Here is a 12,476-nt window from a genome sequence, read left to right as displayed (position 1 = left end):
TCCGTAGCCTCAAGCCTGTAACGTGCGCTCAATTAAATGCATTTTCATCGCTCCTTTTCTTGACACATCTTAGTAACACGAGTCGTAAAAGTTACATTGCCTATTCCTACGTTTACTGCATCTCATTATTCTGACCTTTCTTATTCCTTTACCTCCTTTACTTCTGTTTTTCTTTCTTTGTGCTTCTGTCTTTATATTTCAATTTTTGTTCAATTCTTTTTTCTCTCACTTCTTCCTTCCTAGTCTATCTCTCTTTGTTGAGTTATTTCTTTCCTGTTTTTATCTCCCCTGACCTCTTCAATTCTCTGCTTCCTTATTACCTTTATTAATCTTCTACCTTCTTAAATTTCTCTCCTTTGTTCTCCTTTCTAGCCTCGTTTCTTCATTTTTTTTCCAAAGTTCCACATTCTCTCTTTTTAATTTATTTTAAGTATGTTTGTATCTTTTCCGCAATGAATGAAACAGTGTTCAACTAAACATGGCCTTTAGGAACCGGACTCTAGCATACCATTTCCCAGGTTTGTACCGTGGGAAGATCTTAAGCAGGACAGAAATGTCGCAAGGTGTGAAGGAGAGCTCACGTTCCTGTAGAGCGAGTGTTTGCGGTGGGGTGAATTAATGTCACAGTCGGTCTCATAGCAGTCAAGAAAGCCAAGTCATCCGTAATCTGTCCCCCGAACTGTACGCAAAGCATGTGGCAGTGACATACCGTAAGTCAGCTCAGCTTGCAGAAACATCTTCAGTTTAGGTTACATTCTCCGAGAACAATTTTATGCCTGTCTGGAGAAGACATGTTGTCTCATTGCTTAGGAACATTGATAGAGACGGAACTGAACTTACCTGACAGTGCAGAAAGGGGGGAACAGCAAATGTATGTGACAACCCAGACTGCGTGCTCCCAAAACAACCAAATTACTCGCCTTTAAGGGCTCTTCTGACGTAAGAAGTGATGTGAGAGATGGGGCTTCTCAGTAGCGCCGCAGATTGTCTTGAATGGCGAGCCATCGGCTTCTATGCCGTGTTCCAGGGCACAGAAGAAGAAACGGAATCATAAATTATGGACACATTTTTGCCAAGTGCAAGGTGGGAAAGATGCACATTTTAGAGTGTAGTAACGAAAGAAATTACACAAGAAGTTTAACTCTAACACGTATTTCCGGAGTCAGTCTGCTCCTTCGATGAGTTCCACTGCAGCTGGACGGTCTTGTCCGTGCAAAATAATTATTCCTGAGATACTCAAGGAATTTGAAGCTTTTTGCGGAACCCGGCGATTAATTACTCTGTTCCCAACAGCTGAATGAGGAGATTCATAACTTGTACCCTTTTCCATGGATAATTAGAATGATCAAGTCAAGAAGAATGAGATGGGCAGAGCATGTAGCACGAATGGTGAAGAACATGAATGCATATAGGATATTGGGGGAAAGCCACAAGGAAAGAGGCCACTGGGAAGACCAGGGCATAGATGGGTGGACAATATTAAAATGGATCCTATAGAGATAGAATGGGATGGTATGGGTTGGGTTGATCTGGCTCAGGGTAGGGATAAAATGCTGGGAAGTTCTTGAGTAGCTGCACAATTGGCAGCATTTCAAGAAGAGCTCAGCTCCATGAGTGAGTGAGTTCATAACAGCACGCCGCCTGTTCTTGTCCTGATGGAAATCAATCAAGCCCACACACTCCTACCGTATTTAAGAGCCATAATAATATCCTCTCGTCTACGGCCAGGCCTTCCGAGTAGCCGGCCTCTTTCCTTTAGATTACTTACTTACTTACTCATGGAGATGAGCCCTTCTTGAGGAGCCGCCAATTCTGCAGCTACTCAAGAATTTCTCAGCATTTTATCCCTACCCTGAGCCAGATCAACCCAACCCATACCATCCCATCCTAAGATCCATTTTATTATTGTCCACCCATCTATGCCTTGGTCTTCCCAGTGGCCTCTTTCCTTGTGGCTTTCCGCCCAATATCCTATATGTATTGTTTTTCTCCCGCATTCTTGCTACATGCCCTGCCCAGCTCATCCTCCTTGACGTGATCATTCTAATTATACTTGGAGAAGAGTGCAAGTTATGAAGCTCCTCATTATGCAGTTCTCTCCAACCTCCTGTCACTTTATTTGTCTTCGGTCCAAATATTCTCCTCAACACCCTTTTCTCAAACATCCTTAGTCTATGTTCCTCCCTTAATGTCAGAGACAAAGTTTCACACCCATACAGAACCACAGGCAAAATTATAGTTGTGTATATTCTAATTTTTATGTTTTTGGACAACAGACGAGAAGGCAAAAGGTTCTGGACTGAATGGTAGCAAGCATTACCCGAGATCAATTTCCTCTTAGTTTCCTCCAGAATCAAGTTTCGATCTGTTATCGTTGTTCCCAAATATCTGAATTGTGCCACATTTTCAAAACTTCTTTTTCCTATCTTTATGTCATGATTTTTCCCTGCAATTTGGTGACGAGAGAGTAACATATACTTCGTTTTATCTGTGTTTACTTCTAGACCAACCTCTTTACTTGCGTCAATTAAAGTTTGTGTGTTTTTCTTTATGGTATCTACATTATCATCCAGTACATTCAAATCATCGGCGTAGACCAACAGCTAAAATTTTTATGTACTTATCATAGTTCCTATGCATGCTACATGGCCGGCCCATCCCATTCTTCTATACTTGATTTTTTAATAATGTCTGACGAAGAGCGAAATTTATTACGCTTCCCTTTACGCAGTTTTCATTACTTTCATATTCTTTCCTCCCTCTTAGATCCAAATATCTTTCCCAGCACACTCAGCACTCTCACTCTACACCGGTGTACAATCTACATTGGTTTACATCAGCATGTGTTCTTGTAGATGGTTCACATACATGTTCAAAAGAAACCTCCATCTTCGGCAGCAATTTTCCTTGAAATTATGGCAAATATATACAAGAATATATGCATAATTTTGACACAGAAGACCACAACAGAATCTTAACAACCTTGGAAAATCTCGGGTCTCCTCCCCTAATGCGAGAAGGGAAGCTCCACACAGAAGAGGTAAATATGGATTAATACACGTAAATTTTAATAGGTACGTTTTTAGACAGTATGCATGACGACAAAATCTGAACTGAATCCTCACAATGATTCCCATGATTTAATCTCTTTAAATTTTTCCGTGAATATAGCTTTGCTTTGTTTCTTCCACTCCCAGTTATTCAAAATTCAAATTCTTTAAATGGAATTATTACCTGTTTATTTACTCTGCTTTTGTCCTGCATTCTGGTGACAGGACTTAAAGGTATGTCTATACGTACTCACGAGTAGCTTTCTCGGCACAACTTCTACCTCACCTCGTTACCCGTGTCTCATAAATGCACTGTTTTCCTTCGAGTGAAGCAAAAGTGAGGTTATCTCAGCGCTCAGTGACGGACCATGCCACACACAGATATGGCCGCACCCATTCGTAACCTCTGCACTACGTGAAAATTAATGTTCAGCTCCGGCCTCTTCACTCCCAGGAAAAGGAGAGCTTCCATTGGGTAGGAGGTTTAGTGGGCCTCAGATCGGCCCTGGACGCATTTGTTAGAGAAAATCTCTAACCATTTTCCGAAATAGAACCTCGGTCTTTCGTACCGTAACCTGTCTCTGTACTTACTGACAGAGTTCTCCGGGTTCGCTATGTTTTACTTTACTGTCTTTATGTTATGTCCATGTTAATTAAAAAGTTTCTGACTCGTTGTATAGAGTGGATGCCGACTGACCTGTGCAGTGACGATACTGAATGCCCTCATGCAATATGCCAGTCTGTCCCTGGCTATGGGGCCAGCAGTCTGGGACGAGCCTCCGAGGGGGTCTGTGACTTTCCAGTTTCACACGGGCAGCTGCGTGGAAAGAGTCACTTCATAATCAGTGGTTTGATGAAACAGCCACATTCCGTGACGCCGCCTGAAGACTAGTTGAGAAAGCTGTTAATGATTTGACAATTCCCGTCGCATATCCTCGTTAGTGCCGTCGTGCTGATCCCCATTCCACTGACAATTCAGTCACTTTCCTGGATACTGAAATCGTATTAAAGTATGTCATGTGGTAGATATACGGATGTGCAAAAATCTTGTATAATCTTCTGTAGTAGAAATGATATAATATACAACATAACATAATATGTTGTCGCGTGTTGCCTATGTAACGCGACAAGTAAATTCAGGCGGGTCTTTTTCACATTAGCAAGTACAATGATTCACAACTTCACTATCGTAATTACTTGCACCGCTGTTCTCGGTGAAGTGTCTTCTGTCCTTTGTCGGATGCGAGCTCGCTTCTGCTCCAGTCGGAGCTACACCAAAAACTGACTGCTCTCGTCGAGGCTGGACTCTTATAACGTGCACACGGACTGACTAGTGAACATCGTGTTCAAGGGTTCCGTTTTATCCGCTGGTAATATTCGTTTCCATGAATATCCTTTCATTTCCCGGAGAAACACACTTGTTGTTTGGGCGATCCCTATGCAACGGTCTGCTGGTATTGTGTTTCCACTGAAGTAAACATTCTTATCGCAGCCGTTGCCTATCAGTGTACGTGTCTTCTGTCCTCTCTGGCGGCACGCCACAATACAATATAATATAATATGACAACATATTATAATAAAATATATAATAATTACTTCAAATGGGTACATACCTCATAGACAAAATAATTATTGTCATCTCTAACACTCAGCAACTGAACGTTTCTTTACAGAAAATCGAAGCACTTCTTCACAAGCACTCGGCGTGACACCGAAATATTCACATCCGCGTTGACAAAAGAAGCGAAATTAATAACAAAGAAAGAGAGAAGAGAGTTAATCAGGACAAGAATGAAGGAGGGCGATAGGTATTGAGGTAAATACTTATAAACGAAGGAAGAAAACGAAACAACGAGAGGAAAGATGACAGAAATAGAGAAGGAAATAAATTAGAACTCGGGTAGTGCAATGCTTTGATGAGAGGGGGCAGCATTCACTTTAATTCATTTCACGATGCAACAGCTTAAATGACAGCCCTCTATGAGGATTATGAATGCTGAATTTAGAAGCTCGAATGACGCGGCTGATCCTTGTATCAGTGTGCTATCGAATACGACGCGGGAATGCATACGGCAATCAGTATTTTCAAGTGGCTACTTAACTTGTAGTGTTCTCCAAGTATAATTAGAATGATCAAGTCAAGGAAGATGAGTGGGCAAGGCATGTAGCACGAATGCGGGAGAAGAGGAATGTATATAGGATATTAGTGGAAAGCCAGAAGGAAAGAGACTACTGGAAAGACCAAGGCGTAGGTGGGTGAAGAGTATTAAAATGGATTTCAGAGAAATAGGATGGGATGGTATGGATTGGATTTATCTGGCTCAGGATATGGACAAGTGGAGGGTTCCTGTGAACACGTTAATGAACCTTCGGGTTCCATAAAATGCTGGGAAATTCCTGAGTAGCTGCAAAATTGGCGGCTCCTCAAGAAGGGCTCAGCTCCATGAGTAAGAAGACTTAACGCTGTCAGTGTGGAGACTGTAGCTTCGCTGATATTACGACTAATTATCGTGAACTAGTTTGTAGGGGAAAACGAAGTGTTTGGTGAGAATCTGCCTCCGTGTCACTTTGTCCACCAGAAATCTCACTTAACCTGGTCTGGCAATGAACCTGGGATGCTGCTTTGGGGGTTAGCCACCCGGAGTATTGCAAGGGGTACATGCTATTACAATGAACAGAGAAGGAATGATCTCGCAAATGAGAAGCAAGGGTAGCAACCACCACTTGGACAAATTTTTACTGAATGGAGTGGTCGTAAAAATACGCCTGTGAACTAGGCTTAGTGACGTATTTGTCTACTATGCATTTAATTAATTCCATGTAAAGGATTCATTTGCTTTCAAATTTCATTTTGTTTAATTGTTTAGCCTGATTTCTTTTTCACAAATAGGCCTTAACCCTGTACCCCTGCAGCAGGAATGGCGAAAATTGTAGCTGCTGGTTCTAATGATTCATCCGTAGTTAGTTACTAACAAGAAGTGATGCTTTGTTTCAGTACTTCCTTGGTTGAATTTGAGATAACTGCTATAGCACGTTATTACGCAGTTATTCAAAATTTTCCTTGTATTTATTTGTTCTGAGGGCAATATAAACAACATTCATTTTGTGATCCCACGTTTTGTTGCAACCCGTTGTGTAAAATTACTGTATTCATAGATAATATTTAATATTAATATATTTCTGTCAACACAACACACTTTCAGCAGGTGGAGTTTGTTGTGTAGGACATTTTTCGACATATGCAGAGTGCGTCAATGAATCGGGCGAATTGGCAATGGTATTTTTTCTGGATAAGTTTGAGTGTGGAGGATGCCGCTACTGCCAGTCAGCAGCTTACTTCAAAGCGTTTTACGTGCAATGTAGCCATGGACTAGAGCACAAGGCACGTTCGCTGTGAAAGCATTTTACGAAAACGGTGACAGTTCCGTGATCGCTCAGCGTGAATTTCAAAGAGAGTTTGGTATTCATCGCAATCGTGCTGTTCCATCTGCCCATGCCATCAAGACCTGGGTTCAAAACTTTGAGGCTACTGGTTCTACACTAAAGAAGAAAGGTGGTATCGTAAGAACAGCCCATACACCCGAGAATGTAGCGGCAGTGAGAGAAGCCATTGAACGAAGTCCACGCCGGTCTGGGCGTCGCCACGCTACATCACTCGGGCTGTCCGAAGCCAGCGTTCGGCGGATTTTGCAAAAAGGCCTCCACTTCTACCCCTATAAAATTCAAATTACTCATGCACAACGCGAACACTACTATGAAAACAGAGTTTATTTCTGCCAGACATTTTGCAATTAAGTAATCAAAACCAAGATGTCGTTAGCAACTTACTGATGAACGATGAAGCTCATTTCCATTTATCGGGGATTGTTAAGAAGCAAATTTTCCGCTACTGGTCAGCCACAAACCCCAAAGAAATGTATGAGAGACCAGTTCACAGTTCCGAAGTCACAGTGAGGTCCCCGTTATCTTCGTCTGGAATTATTGGCCCGTAATTCTTTGAAGATGAGTGGGAAATGACCGTAACTATGACTGGACCACGTTACGTTCACATGTTCGAGAGCTTCTTAGCTCCTGTACTTGCTCATCTTCCAGTCAAGGAAGAAACGTTTTTCCAGCAAGATGGGGCTATGTGCCACACCGCACGAGCTTCCATGGCAGCTGTGAATAACCTCTTTCCTAACCATGATATCTCCAGGTATGGAGACGTCATATGGCCAGCCAGTTCACCTGAAATTTCCACATGTGATTTTTTTCTCTGGGGTATCTGAAATCCCAAAATTTCAAAGCCCCAGCACCCCACACAGTTCAGGAGTTCAAAACATCGAATTCAGAAGTTGAATGAATTCCCGTAGAGATGCTGCAAAGAGTAGTGACAAATGAGTGACTTTAGGAAGAGACTTACAGAGTTCTTACAGCGGAATGGCTGTCATCTGTCTGATGTTATTATTGAGAAATAAACATGTTTTCAGAGAGTTAGTTGAGTAAAACTAAATGCATTTATATTTACACTGTACTAATAAGTGTTAAAACCAAATAAATGCAATAGTTTACTGCTCATAACGTTTTCAAAATCGCCCGATTCATTGACGCACTTTGTATTGGCGATTATTTCATTGTGTACTTAGCTTAAATTTTCCATGTAAATCTATTGGGTCCACTGGCGTGTTATTAATTATAAACAACTCTGTACTCATACACTGTATACTGTATACTTATAATATATATTATGTGCTATATATTTATAATAATCGTTATATGCGAGGGAGAGCCTTTAAATGGAGGTAAAATAACTGTAATGGAGGTAATAGGTTTTCTATTTGTATCACTAGGCAGCAGCACAGTCCAGATTCATGACCATCTAGCTTTCACATGAGCTTGTTCAGAGGCCTGTTTCAGTAGTTAAAATGGCGATCGTGCTTGAGGAGTATACTGTAGAAGAATAGCGTTCTGCCGTGCATACTTTATGGGCAACAGGACCCAATGCAAAGGATATTCACAAAAAAAATAATCTTTTTTATGTCATGAAATGTTTGCCGCGTAAAGCGGTTCTCAACTGAGCCAAGAAACTGAGGAAACGGAGGAATGGAAGTGGGTGAGGCGACAGTCAGAAGACTTTCATGTTGCGGGTTTTGACGCATTGGCAAAAGGATAAGATAAGAATATTTATGCTGGTGGAGGATATGTCGAGAAATGGTTTTACAGTTTCGAATATCATATTTTATATTTTATATTAATTTGTGACGTATTTGCTAAGTATCCCTACTAATTATAATACGCAACAGAGTATGCAATATAGAGTTGTGTTGGCAGGAATATAACAAATATTATCTACTGTCATTTAGTGACGTTTGACGTTCTGACGGCGGTGTCAAGGGTACAGTCTTCCGAAAAATGACACAATGTACTTCGATGGACGGGTATAAATTTTCGGAGGAACCTGCTGCCTCTCTTTTCATTGCAGAAGAGTACTTACATGCTGCCTCCGAAACCCCGGTACCAATTTACCGATCGGCACAACGCCACATCGCAGGAGATCATAATTTCGGCACGCATTATATTTGTTAGAAACTTGTTAATATTAATTTATGAAATAATATTTACTAAGAATAATGAAGAAAAAATGTTTTATGCGCGTGTCTTCCTTTAGATAACTAGGATTATATTTTTTTGTATTCTTGAAAATATGAAGGACGCCTAAGAGTGAAATCTTAAGTAAAATATTAGACTATGACTCGGTGAACCCTAGAATAGATTGGCTCTAGATGTTAAAATATACACAAAACCTGTAATGAATCTCGGTAACAAAAAAACAGAGATACTAAGAAACCGAAAGTAACAAGATGACGAACGTTAGTTCCAATTTTGAGACATCGCTGTGCGCTCTTACAATTTTGAGTGATGCCTGATGTTCGAAAAATATTGAAATTTTAGTAAAGCTCTCTTGTAGGATGTGGAACAGCTTGGCGTCCGCGAGAAATCTATGTGTAGCGGTCTCTTCGTGGTGATACGAACGGACAATATTACATATACAATGACGTACATAATATTATTATATATTTTTTTCGCATAGTGGGGAGTGGAGTCCAACTGGGTCCACTCGGCACGGCGGCTACTGTTTGGCCTATTTTACCTTCCCCGGGTGATTATGATGATGGAAAATTAGGTGGATTGAAGATTGACAGGGAAAACCGAAGTACTCGGAGAAAACCCGATCCAACGCCACTTTGTTCACCACAAATCCCGCTTGAACTATGGCGCGGCAAAGTACATAGTAAATAAACCTATAAGTTCTGAATGAAACACTTTTTTATATTAATTGTTACAAACTTGGCGACTTCTAAGATTTCAAGAATAGATCTCGAAAATTTGTTGTAGTGGAAATCTGTATTAAAGGAAATTAGGCACAAGAAATTGATCATGAATTGTACAATTACTTATTGATAATATTTGTTGCTCCTCCTACCCTTACCATACGAACTGAAAAATTCTAGAGGATTGCTTATTGTTTATGTCGATAATCCTGACGGGGAAGTCCAGCTCAGTAGCTCACAGTTGATTACACTAAAGACTTTGTTTGTCTTATGAAATACATTATTTTGGTGTTTTAAGCAACTTCATGATCACAAAAATTAAGATATTGTTGTTTCTTACTGCAGCTTGTGGCTAGATCCACGTGTTCTATTCAATATGTAAAGTTTTAATTGTTTGCAGTTTTATTTTCAGTGCGCATGTGCGGGTGACTGGAGTGATGGGGTGGGGCCAGAGCCCCATGGAGTTCGGTTAGGACCGTCTCCCCCCCTCCCCAGCCCCCCCGCTAATCCCACTCCAAGAACAGCATGGATCAACCCGACCGGGACCGCGGGCATAGGCCTCTTGCCTTTGACAAGGTAAGATTGATTGCTTATTTAATTCCTTCCACAGCGAGAAGTTCGTTTATTTGCACCAGCCAACACTGGAAAGCACTTCTGGCCCAAATACATTCATTGTGACGTTGCCAAGTAAATGTGTCATTGTTGCGAGCCTGTCACATTTCTCACGACGAAATGAACGGAGCCCAGAAATTATTTGTTCATACCATTTCCTCAGCGTTGAGCATATCGGAGAATGTTCCCGAATAAAAGGCGTAGATCTGGACAAAGCTGTCTCATGTGTGCATGTGTTGGGGGGCGGGGGGGGGGAGCCGCTCACTGCCCTGTACATCCGCATCTAAAAATACTCGGAAGGCTTGCTTCTTGTGTTCTGTCTTAGCATTGAGAATATTAAATCTTATGTATGTTTAATCTGAGGGTCTCAAAGTGGAGATTATAAAGTGAAATGTATTCTGGGTTATGACCAGTGTGGTCCGGTAAAACTTCATCGACGTTTCGGAAGGACGAAGAAGACTTAAACAATCTGTTACTCTTTTTATTCTTGTTCGTTTCTGACTCAGCATATTTTTGGCCTTCATGACAGAGGAAGTAGGTTCCTCCGAAACGTCGATGAACTCCTGTCGGACTACATGGCATCACATTCCACAAGATAGTATTCCTCACATGTAAGTACTCAGGATTCCAGTTCCTAAGTTCATGAATTTTGAATTTAAATCTCTACTGCTTAGATTATCGGTGTTACAATCATTGTTCTTTATTCATATTCTGACACGACTCTAGAAAGCCGGAATAGCAGAGCAAGAGTAGACGTTCATTGCTAGGCAACAACCCGGTAAACACGTATCCATGGCTATTATTGAGCTATTTCGATGGAAACGGTGTCTTCTGTGGGTCTCCGGCCAGTGGAATGAGAATTGAGGGAATTTCTTAAGACGCAATCGGAGATGGTTCAGAAGAGATGGCAACGAGTTAGTTGAGTTACAAGAGTTCAGTTGAGGCTTGAAAGTCAGCCTGTGAAGGGAAGACTTCGAATGTGATTTGGAAATTTCATGTGCCCTGAAGTTTCAGTGAGACTGTTACAAATACGTTGGCAGGATATAACTAATTCAGATTGAGGAAACTTACACGTAGCATCTCATAGTGATTTGTAATGTAGAAATCAGCAGTAGTATTACAATTATCAGTAATTACGAGTTCAGTGTATAAGTGCAATGAATCCAATCATCCAATTAAAAACCCGTATAAAAGTCACGCACCCGAAAACAAGTGACAATACATTAATTACCTTCGATTTTGAAACAGTTATGCTCCACGCTCGACCCTCTAATGGAAAGGCATGACGCTAACTCCAGCAAAAACAATAACTCCTGAATTTTTGGCTTGAAATAAATCCGAAATATTTTGCTTTTCAGAAAATGAAGCGCGATTAGATACGCGAGCTGCTGTTGTGTTGACAGTAGGATCGTGCCACCGTATGTAACGGAATGAAGAGAGTGGACGGTATGAAGAAAGTGAAGCAAATGAACGGAAATTACCAGAAAAATAGTACATGAATTTGCTGATTGCATTGTCTGACGGAGAATCTCACGGCATAAACGGCGTGAATCTTCTTACACAGCTCAGTTTTCTAGGGCATTCAGCCCGAAATACTGCATTTCGGGCCCTTTCAGTAGGACACGTCATTACACGGCTCCTTTCCGAACGCAGACAGCATAGAGTGTTATTTCATAATTACCAAAGGAGCATAATTTTTCAGATTTACAATAAAGAACTACTGGCGGACGACTGGGTTAGAGGCTAAAGAAGGCTGGGTTGACCTTTGTGTTCATTTGGAAGGCAATGGCGACTAACGTGGATTGTACTGGTCTCATGTTAAAGATAATTTCATGGCCTGTAGTCCACAAGCGAACTATACCCACCGAGCGACCGTCGCTTGTCAGAGAAGTTAGTGCCAACTTTAGCGGATAGAGGGTGTCGCATGGTCAGCGCAATGAATCCCCATGGCCGTTAATCTCGGTTTTCTAGTAGGATACAACGGCAGCTTTCTATCGGATTTTTTTTTGTCGTCTTGTATACAGGAGCTCCATCCCGGAACGAGGCCTGGGAAATTTGAATGTTTACTTCCCGGCTCTACCAGATTTTCTGAGAAGTATTGGGTCTGCAATGGGGTCCACTCAGCCTCGTGGGGATAATTGAGGAGCTACGTGTATTTCAAGGAAATCGCCGCTACGGTCTACAAAACCGATATTGACGACCGTAGGGATCCGTTGCTCTGACCAAGCAATGCTCTCTCTCCGCAGAAATTGGCACTAACTTTGCCGATAAGCGGCTGTCGCTCGGTCGGTATAGTTCGCTTGCAGACTACAGGTCATGGAGCTTCATTTTTTGTTACTTCAATGCGAATGTACTCCTTGGTGGTGTGATGTTTAAACAGGGAATAGCAAAGAAATGTGATATGTGCTTAGGCAGAGTACTCCAACTTAATGATTGCTTAAAATACCATGGTTATTATGCCTACTTGGGAAAGAAAAGCCTTTGTCTTTCTTTATCACCTGAA

The 12,476-nt window shown here is 41.4% G+C and overlaps 1 protein-coding gene across 3 annotated transcripts in view; it reads left to right on the top strand.

Moving 5' to 3' along the window:
* LOC111868217 overlaps positions 1–12,476 on the top strand; it is a 127,800-nt gene that overhangs the window by 33,562 nt on the left and 81,762 nt on the right. For 2 of the 3 annotated variants that reach the window (XM_023858666.2, XM_033752957.1), the window contains exon 2: positions 9,774–9,937. In XM_023858666.2, coding sequence (XP_023714434.1) covers positions 9,887–9,937 — 51 coding nt within the window. In that variant the 5' untranslated portion in view covers positions 9,774–9,886. Of the gene's footprint in view, positions 1–9,761; positions 9,938–12,476 lie in introns of all 3 variants that reach the window. The other variant, XM_033752958.1, reaches the window with a different exon arrangement.

This window comes from Cryptotermes secundus, unplaced genomic scaffold, assembly GCF_002891405.2.
Source record: "Cryptotermes secundus unplaced genomic scaffold, Csec_1.0 scaffold146, whole genome shotgun sequence".
Classification (NCBI taxonomy): Eukaryota; Metazoa; Arthropoda; class Insecta; order Blattodea; family Kalotermitidae; genus Cryptotermes; species Cryptotermes secundus.
Note: the sequence above shows the minus strand (reverse complement) of the source record. Positions and strands in the feature narration are given on the sequence as shown.